This window comes from Mauremys reevesii, unplaced genomic scaffold, assembly GCF_016161935.1.
Source record: "Mauremys reevesii isolate NIE-2019 unplaced genomic scaffold, ASM1616193v1 Contig3, whole genome shotgun sequence".
Lineage (NCBI taxonomy): Eukaryota > Metazoa > Chordata > Testudines > Geoemydidae > Mauremys > Mauremys reevesii.
In genome coordinates, this window is record NW_024100840.1 from 397,718 (window position 1) to 420,417 (window position 22,700).

A 22,700-nucleotide genomic window follows, 5' to 3' on the forward strand; every position below is an offset into this window, starting at 1 on the left:
GAAAATCTCGACAAACCTCTCCGGTCTCATCCGACCTTGTTCCCTACATGTCCAAACGGACGGAGTTATCGGTCCAATCTGGTTGTTTGTTGTGGGGGAGACGTGTCATTATTCCACCACCGCTGAGATCACAGATGTTAGAACAGCTACATTCCGGTCACTGTGGAATAGTGCGCATGAAGGAAATTGCACGAAGCTATTTTTGGTGGCCTGGATTGGACAGCGCTATTGAAGAGAAGGCAAAAGCTTGTATGTCATGTCAGGGTGTGAGGAATGCACCCCAGTGGGCACCCCTACACCCATGGGACTGGCCTGAAAACCCGTGGCAACGTATTCACGTTGACTTTGCTGGCCCCCTTGAAGGAAGCATGTTCTTGGTGGCAATAGATGCCCATTCTAAATGGCCAGAAGTCTCTATAATGCAGTCCACTTCTGCAGAGAGTACTATCCAAAAACTACGAGGACTCTTTAGTCGTTTTGGTCTGCCAGAACAAATTGTGAGCGAGAACGGACCGCAGTTCGTTTCTCAGGAGTTTCAAAATTTTATGAAGACAAATGGGATACACCACATCACGTCAGCACCATATCATCCGTCCACCAACGGATTAGCTGAAAGATTTGTGCAGACAATGAAAAACGCTTTGAAATCAGCAAGGGGACAACACTCCATTCAAAAGCGTCTTGATATCTTCTTACTTTCCTACAGAAACACCCCTCATGCTACGACCCAGGCATCCCCAGCCTTTCTAATGTTGGGACGACAGCTGCGCACTTGCTTTGATCTGCTGAAACCTTCTGAACCCCGACAAACTGTGCAACATCAGCAGCAATATCAAGTCATCAGACGGGCACCCAGAGCAAAAGACCGAACCTTTAGCCTGGGACAGCCAGTTTTGGCTCGGAATTATACTTCCAGAGCTAAATGGGTCCCAGCCACAGTCATCACTCAAACAGGACCTGTTTCCTACACAGTCCGGACTGCAGAGAATGTTACCTGGAGGCGACATGTAGATCAGCTGTTGCCAGGTCATGCCAGTCCTCAGGACCCATCTGCAGTTGAGGGGTCTGACTTCACCTCTTCTGGTGAGGCACCGAATCACGAGTCACCTGTTCCTGACTGTTCTCCTCCATTACTGCCGGCTGCAGAGATACCCCTTTGCCCAGCACGAGCTGATACCACCTCCTCACCCGTTCGTGCTGCGGACCCTGAGCCCCCAGTGCTTTCGGGTGCAATAACACCAGAAGTTCGCCGTAATCCACCTAGAGACAGAAGGCCTCCTCATCGGCTGGATCTCTAGCTAGGGCGAACCCACGGTTATGGGGCAAAATAATCCCCAGGGTTTAGCCGGGAATGGAGGCAGTCTACCCTCCTTCTCTAGTCTAGTGTGTGTTTGTTTGTTTTTTATTTAGGGGATGTTCTTATTAGGGGGGGAGGAATATGTTGTGTATTTGGTTGTCATGGTTTCTGTTGCTATGGCAACTGAGTTTGAGTATTATGGTCTGTAAATAAAATGGTGGTTTTGTTAGCTGTCTGCTCTCTGGCCTCAAGTGATTTCTTCCTAAACTGGCTGCCCCCAAGGATATAACACTTATCCTGTCCAACCATCTCCTCTCCTTCAACTTTCTCCTTTAAACCCACTTCTTCCAGCAACCCTGCCCTGGCTGAGCTCACCAACAATTTCCCTTCACTGTTGCCCAGTGCTCTGTGTTTACACTAGACAGTGAGATCACTGAAGTCCCCCAGTCATGTCAGTAGCATCAAAAATGATGCACAGAAGAGCGAAACTAGCCCTTCTGCCAGGCTCCTGCATGGACTGGTTACCGTTGGGAATCGGTTTCTGGGACCTCAGTACGATGCACCTGAATGTGTGTCAGGAAGTGACACAGATCCATGCTCACAAACTCACACTTCCAGTGCGATGAACCAAACTCACCTGGTCAGAGAGGTGTGATGTCCGCAGCCAAGGAGAAGCATTTGAATCTGCCCCCTGGAGGACGTCAGTGTAACACAGTTATTTCTTGCAGGTGAGACGCAGAGGAAAGTGTTTGGACGTTAAACCATGGCCGGGTCAGCTGACACCATTGAGATGCCGGCTCTGGGCCGCCCGTTCCAGCTGGGGATGCTGTACGACTGCCGCAAAGACACCCTCATCCCAGGTAATTCCCCAGCTGTAGCTCTGAACTCAGGAGTGAGAGGAGGGAAGGGTCACAGTGCAAATCCCTTCATACCTGAGAATGAGCCAAGTGCGCTGTGAGCGGCCTGGTTACGGGTATTATGGAAATGGCCCAGAAAATTCCCCAGGGTCCGGGCTGAAGTAACGGGATGGGGCAGAAGGTACCTGCATTGGGGGACCTGCTGCCATTCGTTCTAGGTCATGTAGAACTAACACATCTTGTGTGCCTGATTAGAAGTAACTAAGTGCTGCCCACTTGGGAGGGTTTATATTCTCCTGATCTCTTCTCGGGTGGCTGCCCCCTAAGATCTCCACTCACCAACCAAGAGACTCTAAACGTCCCCTCCCTGGCATTTAGTAACCTAAGAACATAAGAACGGCCACACTGAGTCAGACCAATGGTCCACCTATCCCAGTGTCCTGTCTTCTGACAATGGCTGATGCCAGGTGCCCCAGAGGGAATGAAGAGAACAGGGCAATCATTGAGGGATCCATCCCCTGTTGCCCATTCCCAGCTTCCAGCAGTCAGAGGTTTAGGGACACCCAGATCATGGGGTTGGATCCCTGACCATCCTGGCTAATAGCCATTGATGGACCTGTCCTCCAGGAACTGATCTAATTCTTTTTTACACCCAGTTATAACCTGTCTCGTGATGGACTCTTAATTTGTCACCAGCCCCCACCCCCGATCTAGCTTGAGGCCACCCCAGCTCCAGCCGCCCAACAGCTGCTCTGTGCACAAGGAGGTTAATATTGGGAGATCACAAATGTCTCGGTGGTGCAGTTGAAGGGAACAAGAGTCTGACTCTTCTCACAGATTCATAAACATTAAGGCCAGAAGGAACCATCAGAGCCACTAGTCTGTATATCACAAGCCATTAAATTTCACTGTTACCCTGTATTGATCCCAGCAACTTGTCCGACTAAAGTCAGCTTGTGTTTGATTTGGATGCCGGGCAGCCACTTTCTCCCTGACTCTTTTCCAGCCCCCCCGTCCCCTGAGGAGCTCTCCCACCAGACATGCACCACTGGAACCTCCAGCCAGGTGCTGGCTCTGCCCTATGCCAGGCCATGTGCTGGCCTCCTCCCCAGTTCCTCGCAGGCTGAGCCGTTAGCAGAGCTCCCTTTGGCACGACAGGGGTCACTAGTGCAGCTGAGCAAACATCCAGCATCTCCGCTCCCGCGTGGAACTGCAGTCACAGCCCCTGGGCGGCTCCCACTCCACATGGACCCAAGAGTTCAGCTTGGCACTTAGGGCCGTTCCCTAACCACTGAGTTTCAGCCAGTGCACAGAACCAGCCCGGCCAGAGAGCAAACTCCTCCCTTAGTGCGCACACAGCGTGTGCTTTGCTCAGGGCCCCGACTGAAATGCAGAACAAACATGTGCTGCACTCGCAGGCTATTTGCACTAACAGCGCAGTGATGTAAAGTCCATGCAGAAGGAGGTTTCCCCTTTGCCAGGAATTAATTTCTGCTCATTGTGTAATGTCTGGCTTTCCGGCTAAGGTCATGTGAAGTGCTGTGTACAGGAACTTAGAGAACCCGACCTTCAGGAAGCTTGTGGGGAAAGCACAGTAAATGTCGAGGGCTGAACAGAGCCTGAATGTTGCACTATCTTGGCTCTCTCCCTCTTTATGTTTGATCCCTGGACACAGGCTCCGGGGACCAGACTTTTTAAAGGATGAACCAGGCTTCTGAAAATCCCAGTAGGCACCTTTGTGTCCCTTTACGCCAGGGGTGTAGCCACGGGTGGGCCTGGATGGGCCTTGGCCCATCCACTTAGCATCCAGGCCCACACACACTGGGGCCGGAGCCCCCTGAATCCATAGGCTGGGACTCCTGACCCCAGCTCGGTGTCCATCAGCCCAACCGTGTCCCTCTCCTGCCGGCAGCACGCGCTGCTGCCCCCGTCTCCAGTCCCAGCCAGCACTAGCCCTGCGGGGGGAGGGGGGGGAAGGGTGTCTCATGGGAGCGGGTCTGGGCGGGGCTAGCGCTGGGGCCTGAGACCGAGGCAGCACCATGCAGCACTGTCAAAAGGGGGCCGCGTCCGCGGGCTGATGGACACTGAGCCAGGGCTGGGAGGGATGGGTGGTGCTCGAGCCCCGGCAGGATCCCCTCTTCCCCATGGGCACGCCCCACTGTCTGGCTTGCAGCAGTGATGGAATAAACTGCAGGCTCAAAATAACTCTCTGGAGTACATCCCGAGCTGGGATGGGTCATTCAGTCCTCTATTCAGAGCTTCAGTTTGTAGCAAGGTTTCTCCAGAAGTAAGAAGCAGGATTGAAGACAAAATGGAGGGGTTTCCAGGGCCTTTCATATTCTCTCTCTTGTGGGGGGAAACCCCTTGGTTCTCCTGTGCAAAATCACAGCAACAAGATGGAGTTTGGAGTCACATGGGCAAGTCACATGTCCATGCATGACTCAGTTCTTTACGGGATGACGCCATTGTTTACATGTTAGTTTGAAAGTTCCCAGGAAAGCTCAGATGTGGATTGATGTCTCCCACAGTTCATTATTAGTAAAGTGTTTCTTGATTGGGCACTTACTGAGAATAGTCCCTTCTCAAGAAGCTGACCAAATGCTTCACTGAGGGCTTGGCTACACTTGCAAGTTGCAGCGCTGGTGGAGGCTTTCCAGCGCTGCAATTATTCTCCGTCCACACTTGCAAGGCACATCCAGCGCTGCAACTCCCTGGCTGCAGCACTGGCTGTGCACCCGTTCGGGTTGGGGTATAAGGAATGCAGCGCTGGTGATCCAGCGCTGCTCATCAGGTGTGGACACACACCAGTGCTTTAATTGGCCTCCAGGGAATAAGGAGATATCCTATAATTCCTGTTCAGCCACTCTGCTCCTCAGTTTGCACTCTACTGCTCTGGCCTCAGGTGACCCGCCCTTTAAGTGCCCCGGGAATTTTAAAAATCCCCTTCCTGTTTGCTGCAGCCAGGTGTGGAGTGCAATCAGTGAATCTTTCCAGGTGACCATGCCTCCACATGGCAAACGAGCCCCAGCATGGAGCAATGGCGAGTTGCTGGACCTCATTAGTGTTTGGGGGGAGGAAGCTGTGCAGTCCCAGCTGCGCTCCAGCCGTAGGAATTATATCTTTGGGCAGGTATCAAGGTCCATGCTGGATAGGGGCCATGATCGGGACGCGCTGCAATGCAGGGTTAAAGTAAAGGAGCTGCGAAGTGCCTATTACAAAGCCCGTGAGGGAAACCGCCGCTCCGGCACTGCCCCCACGACCTGCCGTTTTTACAGGGAGATGGACGCGATACTTGGGGGTGACCCCACTGCCAATCCGAGGACCACGATGGACACTTCTGAGCAGGGTGGGGGACAGGACCAGCAGGAGGAGGAGGCGGCAGCGGGGGGGTGTGGAAACCACGAGTGAAGCTACTGGGATGGGGGAAAGACACCCCAGAGTCCCAGGAGGCATGCAGCCAGGAGCTCTTCTCAAGCCAGGAGGAAGGAAGCCAATCGCAGCCAGCAGTTGCTGAAGGACAAGCAGAGGATCGGGTTACCGGTAAGCCGCTTTTATTTTCAGGGTGGAAATGTTTCGGGAGAGGAGCGGGGGTTAGGGCTGCATGCATGCATGCCTAGATGTGGAATAGCCCATTGATGTGGTCTATCACGTCGCAGTAATCGGCTGCAGTAATCTCAAAAGTTTCAGCCAGAGCGTGGGCAATGTGCCTGCGCAGGTTTATAGGGAGAGCCACTGTGGTTCTTGTCCCAGTCAGGCTAATGCGTCCGCACCACTGTGCCGCGAGGGGTGGGGGGACCATTGCTGCACACAGGCAAGCTGCACAGGGGCCAGGGCGGAATCCGCATTGCTGTAGAAGACCTTCCCGCTCTTCCCTGGTGACCCGCAGCAGCGAGATATCTTCCAGGAGTAACTCCTGAGGAAAATGTTGGGAGACTGTTTAGTGCAGATGCCCCCTGTAGCTGTTTGCTGTCCCCAACACACAGAAACCCCTGCACAGCCCTGAAGCAATCTCAGTACCCCTTACTCACCATTTCGTGTCTCCTGTTGTGTTATGTGTGGTCTTATTTGGTATGGGAAAAGAATGCTAAAGTGAACACTGAAAACTCCTTCAGTGTGTGGGAATTACTGTTTGGATGAGATAATTAACAATGCTACCCTGTTAAATGTTGCCATTTTTGCCTTCAAGAAGTGACCTTGACTGCTGGACGGCCCAGAACTACCACAGCACAGAGACTACAGAATCTGAGGAAAAAGCCGCGAAAAACCAAGGAAGACATGCTGAAAACAGTTATTGATCACTCTGCTCGAGAGAGTAAACAGCTGCAGGAGTGGAGAGAAAGGGAAAGCAGGATCCGCCAGAGGGAAAGCAGGATCCGCCAGAGACATTGGCGGAGAAACACTGTGGCAAAGAGGAAAAGCACAGACCAGCTGCTAGGCATCCTGGCGCGCCAAGCGGACTCTCTCCAGGCACTCGTAGCCATGCAGGCAGAGCAGTCCCGTGCTGCCCCACAGCCCCCCCCCCCGTCCCAAATTTTATTCTCTTCTGCCCCAATGTTAGCTCCAAACCCCCTTCCCCAGCATCCAGGTTCTTACCACCACCAGCTGCCTCCAACACCTGTACGTTCACCAACCAGCCCTGAGAACTACGACCCTTACCCTCTGCACTCAACCCCCATCACCATGCAGTATATGCACCCTGAAGTGCAGCAGCCATTGCACAGCACTGCAGACAGGACATATGCAAACTTGTGACTGTACAGTACACCAACCCACCCCCCTGCCCTAGGTTCCTGAAATGTTGTGTGTCTGTCAATGAAGTATTTTTCTTTTCAATAAAATAAATCTTTGCTTTGAAAACAGTCTTTATTATTGCAGATAGTGAAAGATACCTTATCCCAGTAAAGAAACAGTCACTGGAAATCATGTTAGAGATTATAGAATCCTAACAGTGTAACCACTGCACTTCACTCCCATGCAAGGCAGCAAACATTACTGTTGGCTTTCAGCCTCAAATTTTTCCCTCAAGGCATCCCTAATCCTTGCAGCCCTGTGCTGGGCCTCTCTAGTAGCCCTGCTCTCTGGCTGTGCAAATTCAGCCTCCAGGACTTGAACCTCGGTGGTCCATGCCTGACTGAATGTTTCACCCTTCCCTTCACAAATATTATGGAGGGTACAGCAAGCGGATATAACCGCGGGGATGCTGATTTCCCCCAAGTCTAGCTTCCCATACAGGGACCGCCAGTGGGCTTTTAAATGCCCAAAAGCACACTCCACAGTCATTCGGCACCGGCTCAGCCTGTAGTTGAACCGGTCCTTGCTCCTGTCAAGCGTCCCTGTATAGGGTTTCATGAGCCAAGACAGTAACGGGTAAGCGGGGTCTCCAAGGATCACAATGGGCATTTCTACGACCCCTACTGTGATCTTCCTGTCTGGGAAATAAGTCCCTGCCTGCATCTTCCTGAACAGGCCACTGTTCCGAAAGATGCGTGCATCATGCACCTTTCCAGTCCAGCCTGTGTAAATGTCAATGAAACGCCCACGGTGATCCACAAGCGCCTGGAGAACCATAGAGAAATACCCCTTCCGATTAACGTACTCTGATGCTAGGTGGGGGGGTGCCAGAATTGGAATATGCGTCCCATCTATCGCCCCTCCACAGTTAGGGAAACCCATTTGTGCAAAGCCATCCACAATGTCCTGCACGTTCCCCAGAGTCACGGTCCTTCTTAGCAGGATGTGATTAATTGCCCTGCAAACTTGCATCAACACGATTCCAATGGTCGACTTTCCCACTCCAAACTGGTTCCCGACCGACCGGTAGCTGTCTGGAGTTGCCAGCTTCCAGATTGCAATAGTCACCCGCTTTTCCACTGCCAGGGCAGCTCTCAATCTTATGTCCTTGCGCCGCAGGGTGGGGGCGACCTCAGCACACAGTCCCATGAAAGTGGCTTTTCTCATACGAAAGTTCTGCAGCCACTGCTCGTCATCCCAGACTTCCATGACGATGTGATCCCACCACTCAGTGCTTGTTTCCCGAGCCCAAAAGCGGCGTTCAACGGTGCTGAGCATTTCCATGAATGCCACAAGCACTGTAGTGTCACACGCGGCAGGCGACTCGATATCATCGTCGGACTCCTCACTGTCACTTTGGAGCTGAAGGAATAGCTCAACTGCCAAACGTGTTGTGCTGACGACACTCATCATCACAGTCCTCAGCAGCTCGGGCTCCATTTCCCATAGAAATCGCGATTCACAGACAGAGAGTAAAAAACAGCAAGCGACTCACAATGGCGCCAAACGTAGCCGGAAAAACTGTGAATGCTGGGATGCGAAGCGATGCACCACGGGGCGTTGGGACAGGAAGTGGAATGACCCGCACCCTTCCGTCCCCTTCCCACAACCCACAGCGCAAAAATGGGACGAGGTGCTCTGTGGGATAGCTGCCCACAATGCACCTCTCAATACAGCGCAGCAAATGCTGCAAGTGTGGCCACACTGCAGCGCTGGCCCTGCACAGCTGGACGACCAGCGCTGCAAACTACCAGCGCTGCAACTTGCAAGTGTAGCCAAGCCCTGAGGCTACTTAGAATCAAACACATTGAAATACAAGTACATAGCCAATATCCATAACTTCAGCTACAAAAATGATACACACATAGAGAGCATAATCATATCCAGCAAATCATAACCTTTTCATAGACACCTCACACGACAACCTTTGTACAATATTTGCTGCAAATATATAACAGTGGTTGCAGCAATGATCTATACAGCCACAGTTTCTGTCAATAACGTCACAGTGGGCATGTCTAGCTAAATATATGACCAAAACTAAGCTCAATTACAAACACAATTTAGTTTATCATGAACTTTTGAAATCCACAGTCAATCTGTGGAACTCCTTGCCAGAGGATGTTGTGAAGGCCAAGACTATAACGAGGTTCAAAAAAGAACTAGATACATTAATGGAGGACAGATCCATCAATGGCTATTAGCCAGGTGTCCCTAGCCTCTGTTTGGCGGCAACAGGGGATGGATCACTTGATGGTTACCTGTTCTGTTCATTCCCTCTGGGGCACCTGGCATTAGCCACTGTCGGAAGACAGGACACTGGGCTAGATGGACCTTTGGGCTGACCCAGTATTGCTGTTCTTATAACTGCCTGTACACGTAACAATCTCATTATCAGCTGCTAAAACTGCCCTAGGTGCAGCAGGCTAACATAAAAATGTCATTTTAATTGTAACTTTGCAGAGTCAGGGTTTGTGTGTTTATGTTAGACTTATAAGGAATGCTAATCTATGTTTAGTCTCACACAGACACAACGAGTGAAGCATGTTACCAGATCAGACACTTTGTTCAGGGACATCCAGCTCTTATTTTAATGTTAGAAAATGTCTTGCAGTTACAGAACAAAAAGGTTTCTTACCCTCTCTGCCATTTACCATGTGTCTGTCTGTACTATTCTAGGCATCACTTTATGGGACCTGGAGACACTTCAAAATCATGTAGACACAAAACCACAATCCAAGACTGAATTTCAGATTGTTGCATCTGATGCCACTGACGACAAGGCCTCTGCCCTCAATGTCACAGCATCGCTGAAGGCCAGTTTCCTGTCTGGCCTGGTGGAGGTGAATGGATCCGCAGAATATTTAAGTGATAACAAGACATCAAAACATCAAGCCCGTGTTTCTCTCCAGTACTCAGCTCAAACACAGTTTAAGCAGCTGAGTATGAGCCACTTAGGGCACCATAATATCTCCTACCCTGATGTGTTTGACCAAGGCACGGCCACCCACGTGGTAACGGCTGTGCTGTATGGAGCGCAGGCTTTTTTTGTCTTTGATCAGGACGTTTCTTCATCTGAGAACGTACAAGACATACAGGGAAAACTCCAGGTTATCATTAAAAAGATACCCCAGGTTTCCATCAAAGGGAAAGGAGCTCTCAAAATGGATGACATGGAAAAAAAACAAACTGAAAAACTTAATTGTAAGTTTTATGGTGATTTTGCTCTGGAGAACAATCCAGCTACTTACCAAGATGCCATGAAAGTTTATTCCACCCTCCCCAAGCTGCTGGGTGACAGCGGGGAGAAGGCCGTACCAGTGAGAGTCTGGCTGTACCCGCTGACCAAGCTGGATTCCAGAGCTGCTCAGCTGGTGCGTGAGATTAGCATAGAACTGATCTTTGATGTTCAAACTGCTCTGGACCAACTGACAGAATTAGACATGCGATGTAATGATGCGGTGAAGAATCCAATTGCCTCAACCTTCCCTGAAATTAAGAGGAAAATCCAGCAGTTCAAAGATCTGTGTAAGCAACACAGACAGACTTTCCAGAAACATCTAGCAGGACTCTTACCCTCCATCCGTGGAGGTGGAAAAGAGGAAGGGGCCCTGGTGGACATATTAACCTGCAAAAACCAATCACCGTTCAACACCCAGCAACTCAATGAATTTCTGAATAAAAAGGAACGAGAAATGACTTTCATCAACTGCTATGTTTCTGCCCTAAAGGATGTGGAAGTAGTGTCCTCCCAGAATAATCTGGATGAAATAGTACTTGACCCCATGAATGACTTTGTTGTCGCCTTTATGTTCACTTCATTACATGAAGAGGAACCATATTTATCAGATTTAAAACTCTGCCTTCAGACCCAGTTTATGAAGAATACCCAAGATCCTGCATCAGACAGTTCTGTCAGCAAGAAATCCAAACTGTGGTTTGAGGACAAAGAGAGAAAACAAAATGCCCGAAAATCTGCAAAATCCATTTCAGATTTTGCCCGGGTCAATAAATCTAATGGGAAAACTCGATTCATTGTGGCCTCTGTCCCAGATGAGAATAATCCGGTAGCTTCAATTTACCTCTATGAAAATGCAGACCTTGTCAGTGCTAATTATAAACCTCCATCAAAACCTCTTTCTCTCCTGACAGATGGAGTCAGACATGACCGTGTGCAGCTCACGTTTAACCCAGCAGCCTATGGCAGGGCTGAGATATCCGGCTATCGGGCAGAGTACAGAATTGTAGGGCAGGAGAACTGGGCGGCTGTGACTGTAAATACCACACAAGAGACATTCACAGTGACAGGGCTCCGTGCAAACACCGAGTACCAGTTCCGATACGCTGCAGTGAGCAAACCAGGGCTCAGTGAGAGCAGCGATGTGAGTGATCCTGTGAAGACTCTTCCCCTGACCAGTCCCCCTGGGAAGCCCGTAACAGCTACTGTAGAATCATCTTCCATTGCCCTCACCTGGGAGAGTCCAAGTGTCATTGGAGATGGAGTCAGTATAAGGGCATATAAGGTGGAATACAAAGAGGAAGCTGGAGGTGAGCAGAAAGACAAATGGCTGGAACGAAGGACAGGCAAGAGAAGAGAGTTCTGTGCCATTGATGGACTGAGGCCTGAGACGCCCTACAGATTCCGGGTGTTGGCTGTGTGTGCGGATGGGGCTGTGAGTGACCCAAGTGAGGAGGTTATTGTTTCAACACGAATAAAAGAAGACTCAAATAAATTAGCAAGCTCTCTCTGCACAAAGAGCAAGCTCATAAAAGAAGGACAGCCATCAATCTATGCCCTTCCATTAGAGAAGGTAGCATTGGATCCTATGTCATCTTATGTGAAGTACACACTTGGAGAAAAGACACATCAGTTCCCTAATAAAGTCATTATGGTGATGGGAGCAACTGGATCAGGGAAAACCACACTCATCAATGGGATGATCAACTATGTCCTGGGTGTGCAATGGGAAGATGAATTCAGATTCAAACTAATCCATGAAATTACAAACAGAAGCCAACCCCAGAGCCAGACATCTGAAGTGACTGCCTATGAGGTCAATTGGAAAGAGGGCTTCAAAGTCCCTTATTCCCTGACTATAATAGACACCCCGGGATTTGGTGATTCCAGAGGAATTGAACATGACAAAATGTTAACAGAGCAGATCCGAGCATTTTTTTCCACTCCAGGAGCCATTGATCAGATAGACGCTGTCTGCTTTGTAGTTCAGGCCTCACTAGCTCGCTTGACACACGCCCAGAAGTACGTGCTTGACTCAGTGCTCTCTATCTTTGGGAAGGATATAAAAGACAATATATTAATCCTGATCACCTTCGCAGATGGACAGACGCCCCCTGTTCTACAGGCCATTAACGAGTCTGAGGTGCCTTGTGCTAAAGATGCTCAGGGTGTCCCTGTTCATTTCAAATTCAGCAACTCCGCACTCTTTGCCAACAATGCTGGAGCTGGCAAGGGCCGTTGGAATTTTGATGGAATGTTCTGGGAAATGGGAGCGAGCAGCATGGAGACTTTTTTTATGTCCTTAAGATCTTTAAACACTAAAAGTTTAACATTAACGCAGGAAGTTCTCTGGGAACGAAAGAAGCTCGAGGTTGCTGTGCAAGGGCTGCAGCCACAAATCAAAGCTGGCCTGACAAAGCTAGAGGAGCTAAGACAGACTGAGCGAGCTCTGGAACAGCTCAGGGGTGATATGGAGGCCAATAAAGACTTTGAGTATGAGGTAGAACGAACAGTGCCAGTGAAAGAAGACAGCGGCACAGGTGTGTTTAAAACAAACTGCCAGGTGTGTCACTTCACATGTCACGATAACTGTTCATGTGCTAATGATAACAACAAGTACAAATGTCGTGTTATGAATGGCTCTGGAAATTGCACTGTTTGCCCTGGTAAATGTGTGTGGAACGTTCACTTCAATCAACGGTACAAGTGGAGATATGAAGTCAAAAAAGAGAAAAAAACCTTTGCAGAACTGCAGGAAAAGTACAAAAAGGCCTCTGATGAGCTGATGACTACAGAGAAGGTTATTGAGAAGCTGCGTGAGGAATACACTGAAGTAGAAGAGATAGTGCTAGAGCTCATTAAGAGATCATCTCTCAGCCTCCAACGCCTGCAAGAAATTGCCTTAAAGCCAAACCCACTGTCCACTCCAGAATACATTGACGTGATGATCGTGTCAGAAGAGCAGGAAGTGAAGCCTGGGTACCAGGGACGCATAAAATCGCTAAGGGAGGTGAGAGAACAGGCCGTGATAATAACCAAGATCGCCAATAACGAGCAACTGCTGCCAGCAGCGAAGGATAAGAACAGGAAACATAAAATGCTAGAGGAGGGAATCATGACTCATGGCAAGAAGTTCAAAACAGCGTGTGATAGGGTAAGAGATTGGTTCCTGGCTTCCACAGTGGTATGATGGAAAATAGCCTGCAGTGAATCCCCTCACACCTGAAACATGAAAGCCTGTAAAACAAGCACATTTTTCAGCTTTTCTTCAGGAATGGGAACTTCTGCTATTTTTACATTCCAGCTGTATAGATATTTGGAAAATGGATCTTTATGTCATAGATTTTAAAGCCAGAAGTGCCCATTAGATCAGGAGTTCTCAAACTTTCTTTTTTTAAACTGGGCCACTCCTTGAAAATATTCCAGGCTGTGATGACTCCTCACCCCACCCCACTCCAAAAAAAGTGGTACTCATCCCTGAAACCAGCTGCCGCTGCTCACTGGCCACCCAGCTCTGAAGGTAGCACTGTCTCCTGCAACAGCACAAAAGTAAGGTGGCATGGCATGGCACTGCCTTCAGAGCAAGGTGCCCAGCCAGCAGCAATTGCTCTCACAACCTCCCCTACAATAGCCTTGCAACCCCCTTTTGGGTTGGGACCCCCAGTGTGAGAGACACTGCATTAGATCATCTACTCTGATTTCTGAATAATATAGGCAGGAGAATCCCCTGCCCAGTTACGCTTGTACTGAGCCCAATAATTCACATTTGACTAAAGCATCTTCCAGAAAAGTGCCTGGACTTGGAGATGTCAAGAGATGGAGACTCCACCACTTCCCTAGGCAGCCTGTTCTAGTGGATAATCACCCTCCCTGTTAAACATTTGTGCCTTAATTCTAATGTGAATTGGTCTCACTTTAACTTCCACTCACAGATTCTTTTTCTGCCTTTCTCTGTTAGATTAACGAGCCTTTAGCACCCCGTATTTTTTCCCTGTGAAGGTCCTGATATGCTGCAAACACCTCCTAGTTTTCTTTTTGGTAAACTAAACAGCTCAATCTCTTTAAGTGTCTCACTGTAATAAGGGATTTCAAAATTCATTTTGCAAAGCCCATGGCTTAGTCTACACTTAAAAGGTATGTCAGCATAGCTATGTCGATCAGTGGGTGTGAAAAAAATCACACCCCTGACTAATATAGCTATGCTGACAAAACCCCCAGTGCAGACACGGCTATGTTGACAGCAGAGCACTTCTCTCGCCCTAGCTAACATTGATCGGACAGGTGATGCTCCTATACTGACAGAAAAGCTCCTTCTGCTGGTGTAAGCTGTGTCTACACTACAGGGCTATGCCAGAAAAGGCTCTGTAGTGTAGACGTATCCTGTGTCTGTTTGCTTCAATTATCACATCTCCCTGAAGGGGTACCTGTAAACCAGAGAACACACGAGGTTGGAGCTCTGGAAAAGAGTGTGCTTAAGCTCCTGGAGTCTGGGGGAGCCAGTACAGTAAGTCTAAGGGCCTATGTAGTTGGATTGCAGAGTCTCAGCTCTCAGAAGGGGGCATTAGACAGAAACCCACAGCTAGAATTAGTGCTTGCACCCTGTTCAGACTCAGGAAGCTTAAAAACCCAGGGGTCCAGTGTGCAGGATCCAGATGAAGAGCCTGGTAAGTGTCCAGCAGGGGCAGCTTGACCAGAGCTGTTACAACACCCAAATCCTTTTCAGGGTCACAGCTTTCCAGGATACAGTCCCCCGTTCTGTAGGCAGGCACTGCATTCTCTGTGCCTAGTAGCAGAGCTTTGCATTTGGCTGTATGAAAACACATTTTGTTTGATTGGGCCCAGCTCTCCAAGCAATTCAGATCTGTCTGTACTGTACATCTTCCCTGGCCTCATCATTCTGTACCACTTTGCCAGTGTTTGTCATCTGCAGATTTTATCAGCAGTGATTTTATATTTACTTCCAGATCATTGCTAAAAATATTAAATAGTATCAGGCCTAGAACCAATTCCCTCTGGAACCTCACTAGAAACACCCCTCTTCAATGATGATTCCACATCAAGAACTAGGGGTCACCAAATGAAATTAATAGGCAGCAGGTTTAAAACAAATAAAAGGAAGTTCTTCTTCACGCAGCGCACAGTCAACTTGTGGAACTCCTTACCTGAGGAGGTTGTGAAGGCTAGGACTATAACAATGTTTAAAAGGGGACTGGATAAATTCATGGTGGCTAAGTCCATAAATGGCTATTAGCCAGGATGGGTAAGAATGGTGTCCCTAGCCTCTGTTCGTCAGAGGATGGAGATGGATGGCAGGAGAGAGATCACTTGATCATTGCCTGTTAGGTTCACTCCCTCAGGGGCACCTGGCTTTGGCCACTGTCGGTAGACAGATACTGGGCTAGATGGACCTTTGGTCTGACCCAGTACGGCCTTTCTTATGTTCTTATGTTATGTTCACATTGACAACTTCCTTTTGTGGAGCTCGGAGTCTCCCACATCCTGAGTGGGTCCCCTAACCGCTGGGCTAAAGGATATAAGGAAGTCTTCCCCACTACCCCTCTCCCTCCCCTGGCAGTTTTGTGTAGAATGTGGCACACACCTAACCCATTCTCACAAAACGTAGCTTAGGCGCCAAGCCGCCTTACATTAGGAGAGGAGCTTCCAGGTTTGAATTGCTGGCCGAGATAGGGGTCTCTATGAAGCCTGGCCATGCACTCCAAGCACTTCACTCCAGACTTACAGGTTTAGATAAAGCATAAAACAAGTTTATTAACTACAAGAAGATAGATTTTAAGTGATTATAAGTGATAGCAAATGGCTCAAAGCAGATTACCTAGCAAATAAACAAAAACACAAATTAAGCTTAACATACTAGGATAGGATTTGAATTAGCAATTCCTCACCCTGGCTGATGATACAAGCAGGCTGGCAGATTCTTCAGGTACAAGCTGCACTTGTTTTGCAGCTTGGGATCCCCACCCCCGTTCCAAGTCCTTTTCCTCTGGAGCTTCTCGCAAGTGTTTAGTTGTGGGGGAGTGAAGGACAACAGATGATGTCACTCCCTGCTTTATAGAGTTTTAGCATATAGCGGGAACCCTTTGTTCTCTAAACAGTTCCCATCCCAATCTGTGGAAAAATACAGGCATTCAAGATGGAGTTTCGTGTCATGTGGGCTGGTCACATGCCTTTGCACAGCCATTACCCATAGGCTGTCTGGAGTGTCCTCAGGAAGGCTCACTGGCTGGGGGATAAGCTTCTCCTAAGGCCTATTGTTTTCCCTAATGGGCCATTACTCTGCATAGGCCCTTCACCATCAGCTATTTAAACTGGAAGCATCTTGCCTAGTGGGTGTCACCCTGGTGTGGCTACATGTGAAATACAGATACAGAGTCAATATTCATAACTTCAGATACAAATATGATACATGCATACAAAGAGTATACTTATATTCAGCAAATCATAACTTTTCCAATTACACCCTACATGACCCATCTTATACAGATTGCATCATAATTAAGTCATAATCATATTACTATGACAAATATGGGGTGTAGTGTCACAGACCCTATGCCACAAGACTACTGGAAAGATGTGCCTACAGGTGATGTTGCGAAAAATTGACCGAAACGTACTGTTTGAGATCACGAGATACCTTGTTGTAACATCTTTTCCAACACATGTCCTGACCGCAGGGTACATGTTGTGTGGAGATGCTAATGAAAATAAGAACTACAAACAACCTATGGAAACAGGGCACCTCAATATTCATGGGGTGCAGAAATACAGAAAAGGAAAAAGAGGTTGACACGTTTATTCACATTGTCAAGGTTCCTCCCCCACTCTGAACTTTAGGGTACAGATGTGGGGACCTGCATGGACACTTCTAAGCTTAATTACAAGCTTAGATATGGTAACACTGCCACCAGCCAGAATTCCAGGGTCTGGCACACTCCCTGTCCCCCCAAAACTTTCCCCTCCCTGGATAGCCTTAAGACTTTTCCACCAAGTCCCTGGTGATACCAATCCAACCCCTTGGATCTTAACACAAGGAGAAATTAACCATTCCCCCCCTCCTTTCCCCCACCAACTCCTGGTGAGTCCAGATCCAATCCCCTTGGATCTTAACACAAGGGAAAAAAATCAAACAGGTTCTTAAAAATAAAGCTTTTAATTAAAGAAAGAAAAGTAAAAATTATCTCTGTAAAATCAGGATGGAAAATACTTTACAGGGTAATCAAATTCATATAGCCCAGAGGGACCCCCTCTAGCCTTAGGTTCAAAGTTACAGCAAACAGAGGTAAAATCCTCTCAGCAAAAAGGAACATTTACAAGTGGAGAAAACAAAAATAAGACTAACACGCCTTGCCTGGCTGTTACTTACAAGTTTGAAACATGAGAGACTGGTTCAGAAAGATTTGGAGAGCCTGGGTTGATGTCTGGGCCCTCTTAGTCCCAAGAGCGAACAACCCCCAAAACAAAGAGCACAAACAAAAGCCTCCCCCCCACCAAGATTTGAAAGTATCTTGTCCCCTTATTGGTCCTCTGGTCAGGTGTCAGCCAGGTTTACTGAGCTTCTTAACCCTTTACAGGTAAAAGAGACATTAACCCTTAACTATCTGTTTATGACAACATGTGTTGAGTGTTAAGTGTAGTCCAAATTACAATATAAAAGAGGGCTCCCGATTGGGTAAAATGGGTTACCTATGGGAAAACTCCGTCAGGAAACGTTCCTCTACTGATGTTCAATGGGCGAGGAATCCATCAAGTGCTAAGGATGTGAGTATGACTATATTTATAACTTGTGCATGGGTACGCTTGGGATTTCTATATGCTTGGGGAACTGTAACCTTGCTTGTGATGCTAATAAAACATGTAATACAGACTAGACATGGTACTTGTGAGTGTGTGTGTCACTATCCATGGTCTTCATGGGTTCCTAGAGGCTCTAAATCTGAAGCAGGAGGCAGAGGTGACTGTCACTCTGTTGAGCTTGACACTGTGGCAACCAGAGCCAAACCCAGGGCGATGTAATACCCCATTACTAAATTCACTTTAAATCAAATAAAAGGCTACATCAGCATCTCCCATTGGTTAACTCAGGGGGCTCCACGCTGAGCATACTGGCTTTTGTGGCTCCCACTCTTAGGCTGCTCTCTCTCTCTCTCTCTCTCCCCACACTCATTATACGGGTGCAATATTTTTTGCATTAGAAAATGCAACAGAAACTGATGATGTTTCACGATGGCTGAATGAAACCTCTCAGGCAGTTCCTCTTTGGACAGGTCTAGTTCACTAGAGCTCTGGAAAAACTTCCTCTCCTGGAGACTGTTTGTGTCCTGACACACTGGGCCCATGTGCTCTTAAGCATCCCACGGTCTGGGTAAGCTGCAGCTCTCTCTTTCTTTGCCTCTCTAGCACACTGTCTGTTACCCCTTCACAGAAATGGGACCACATGGCCCAGCTGTCCAGGCACCCAGCACCAGTGCTGCCCCACCCCACTCCCCGTCTTCCCAGTAACCTCAGCGCACCCCTTCCCGGAGCTCCAGCCTTGTGGGTGCTCAGTGTTTACAGGTCACCTCTCCAAGAACACATGATAGTTGACAGCAGAGAGACAAAGGCTTTGTAAGGGTTCCCCAAACCCCATCTCTCTTTACTGTATCTAGCACAAGAGCTACAGAGATCTAGACAAAGTAATAAACTCATCTATACACACTTCCCTGCCTCAGCTTCCTCAGCACGCTGGAGAAATTTTGGGCTTAGACCAGAGTCCTCTAAGGAGTCCAGGATCCTTTCTTTTCTCCTGCACGTGGCTTCTCCTTTGGACCAGGGAGTCTCTCAAGTCTCTTCTCTTTCAAATGGCCATTGAGAGAGACTTTTTTTCATAACCTCCAGCCCCCCTTGCCAAGTGACTCTCTGATCAGCATAATTAGGTGATCAAAGCCACATACACACACACAAACACACACACTAAGTGATCTGTTGCTTAGTTACCACCCTCCCCCGTCACACAGATAACTACCACCCAGTTCACACTTGAAAGACTGGCGTGCCCTGGGTGGTAGCTATCTGTGTGATGGATTGAGACCCCTGGGATGTCATCTTAGGTGCTTAGACACCACTGAGCCTCCTTCTCTGCTAGCCTGGGCCCCTATTACCTGGCCTTGCTGAGCCAGGCCCTCCAGCCTCCTCCAGCAAAGTACCCAGGCACGGCTGCACCCAGCTGCAGAAGTACAGACACTGAGAACAGATCTGGGGTTTACTCCAACATTCAGATGTTTACCCCCCCTTGGGGTACAAACCCAAATTTAAATGACGCTCACCTCCTTCCTCAATGTGAAAAAAGATATACATGGCCTCTTTGCCCGCCCCCCCCATTAGAAATTACATAAACTGGGTTATATTATAAACCAAAAATAATTTTATTAACTAAGAAAAGGTAGTTTAAGTGCTCAAAGAGGAAGCAAACAGAGCAAAGCAGGTTACTAAGACAATAACATAAAGCTTGCAATCTAAGGGTATGTCTACACTACGGGATTATTCCGAATTTACAGAAACCGGTTTAGTAAAACAGATTGTATAAAATCGAGTGCACGCGGCCACACTAAGCACATTAATTCGGTGGTGTGCGTCCACGGTCCGAGGTTAGCGTCGATTTCTGGAGCGTTGCACTGTGGGTAGCTATTCTGTAGCTATCCCAGAGTTCCCGCAGTCTCCCCCGCCCCTTGGAATTCTGGGTTGAGTTCCCAGTGGCTGATGAGGAAAAAATCATTGCCGCGGGTGGTTCTGGGTACAGCCTCACCCCTCCCTCCCTGAAAGCAGCAGACAACCGTTTCGCGCCTTTTTTCCTGGGTGAACTGTGCAGACGCCATAACACAGCAAGCATGGACCCTGCTCAGCTCAATACTGCAATCGTGGATGTTTTAAACACCTCGCGCACTCTCGTGCAGTATATGGTGAACCAGGACCTTCAAACCGAGGCGAGGAGGAGGCGGATACGGCAGCGCAGTGATGACAGTGATGAGGACGTGGACACAGAATTCTCTCAAACCGCGGGCCCCGGAGCGTTGCAGATCCTGATGGTAATGGGGCAGATTCTATCCATTGAACGCCGATTTTGGACCCGGGAAACAAGCACTGATTGGTGGGACCGCATTGTGTTGCAGGTGTGGGACGATTCGCAGTGGCTGCGAAACTTTCGCATGCGTAAGGGCACTTTCATGGAACTTTGTGACTTGCTTGCCCCTGCCCTGAAACGCCATAATACCAAGATGAGAGCAGCCCTCACAGTAGAGAAGCGAGTGGCAATAGCCCTGTGGAAGCTTGCAACGCCAGACAGCTACCGGTCAGTCGGGAATCAATTTGGAGTGGGCAAATCTACTGTGGGGGCTGTGATGCAAGTAGCCAAAGCAATCACTAAGCTGCTGCTACGAAAGGTTGTGACTCTAGGAAACGTGCAGGCCATAGTGGATGGCTTTGCTGCACTGGGATTCCCTAACTGTGGGGGGGCGATAGATGGAACCCATGTCCCTATCTTGGCACCGGAGCACCAGGGCACCCAGTACGTAAACCGGAAGGGGTACTTTTCCATGGCGCTGCAAGCACTGGTGGATCACAAGGGACGTTTCACCAACATCCATGTGGGATGGCCAGGGAGGGTTCATGACGCTCGCGTCTTCAGAAGCACTACTCTGTTTAAACGGCTGCAGCAAGGGAATTACTTCCCAGACCAGAAAATAACGGTTGGGGATGTTGAAATGCCTGTAGTTATCGTGGGGGACCCAGCCTACCCCTTGATGCCATGGCTCATGAAGCCATACACAGGCAGCCTGGACAGTGGTCAGGAGCTGTTCAACTACAGGCTGAGCAAGTGCAGAATGGTGGTGGAATGTGCATTTGGCCGTTTAAAGGCGCACTGGCGCACATTACTGACTCGCTCAGACCTCAGCCAAACCAATGTCCCCTATGTTATTGCTGCTTGCTGTATTCTCCACAATCTCTGTGAGAGTAAGGGGGGAGACCTTTATGGCGGGTGGGAGGCTGAGGCAAATCACCTGGCCGCTGATTACGCGCAGCCAGACACCAGGGAGATTAGAAGAGCACACCAGGAAGCGGTGCGCATCAGAGAAGCTTTGAAAACGAGCTTCATCACTGGCCAGCGTACAGTGTGACTGTTGTGTTTGTTGATGAACACCCACCCCCCTTGATTGACTCATTCCCTGTAAGCAACTCACCCTCCCCCATCGAGTACAGCTTACTTATGCAAATAAAGTCACTCTCGTTTAAAAATCATGTATTCTTTATTAATTCATTATAAAAAGAGGGAGAGAAGTAAGGGTGTGGTTTGGGAGGAGGATAGGAGAGATGGAGAAGGCCACTTAAAAATTTCACAGTAATGACAGCCTTTTGGTTGGGCTGTCCACGGGGGTGGAGTGGGCGGGTGCATGGAGCCTCCCCCCACGCGTTCTTACACGTCTGGGTGAGGAGGATGTGGAACATGGTGAGGGTTGAGGGTGGTTATACGGGGGCTGCAGCAACACTCTGTGATCCTGCTGCCATTCCTGAAGCTCCACCAGACATCGGAGCATGTCAGTTTGATCACACAGCAGCCCCAGAGTTGCATCCCGTCACCGCTGATCATCCTGCCGCCACCTCTCATCTCGGGTGTCCCTCCTGTCCTCACGTTCACTGGCATCTTTCCTGTAATTTGATACCACGTCCTTCCACTCATTCAGATGAGCTCTTTCCTTGCGTGTAACTTCCATAATATCCAAGAACATTTCATCTCGCGTCTTCTTTTTCCTCCGGCTCCGCCTTATCTGTGCTAGCCTTTGGGATGGAGGAGGGACGCTTGAAAAATTTGCAGCTGCATGAGGGAGAGAAATATTTAAAAGGATACATTTTACAGAACAATGGTTATACTCTTTCACAGTGAACAGCACTATTCACCTTACATAGCACATGTGATTTCCCTACAAGGTCGCATTTTTCATCTTAATACTGAGTGCCTGCAGCTCTGGAGTTACAGATCTCACAGACACAGGTCCGGGCATCAGAATTCAGCTTGCATGCGGCCATGGTAAGCCACTGTCTTTCGGCTTCTGTAGTGATTTACCCCTCCCCCCAACGCATGGCTAATACCACGCTAGCTCCCTGCTAATCAACACCCTTCCCACCCCCCCACCCACTACGTGGCTGGTAGCTCGAGGAAGATCCACACTGACCAAACACAAAAAAGGTCATCGGCATTTCACTCCTCCCCTCCCCCCGCTTGGCTACGTGCAGGAAAGGATTTTTTTTTAAGCTGCTGCAGTCCACGAACCCAGTAGGAAAATGGCCATCCCCCTTAATTAAATTCCTGATTTTCAACCAGGTTATCCTGAACGATATCACTTTGCTGAGGATCACACAGCGAGATAAAGAACGGATGCTTCTTGAATGCCAGCAATCACCGGGACCATACGCAGCTATGCTTTGCCATGCAATGATACCTGATTACTTGCTACATGCATGGCGTGGT

General features: G+C 48.8%; 1 protein-coding gene across 1 annotated transcript in view; it reads left to right on the forward strand.

The window, feature by feature from the left end:
* Positions 1-2,030: 2,030 nt before the first annotated feature.
* LOC120393750 overlaps positions 2,031-22,700 on the forward strand; it is a 35,835-nt gene continuing 15,165 nt past the window's right edge. The window contains exons 1-2 of the mRNA XM_039518249.1: positions 2,031-2,157; positions 9,625-13,337. Of these exons, the coding sequence (XP_039374183.1) occupies positions 2,061-2,157; positions 9,625-13,337 (3,810 nt within the window). The 5' untranslated portion in view covers positions 2,031-2,060. The remainder of the gene's footprint in view (positions 2,158-9,624; positions 13,338-22,700) is intronic.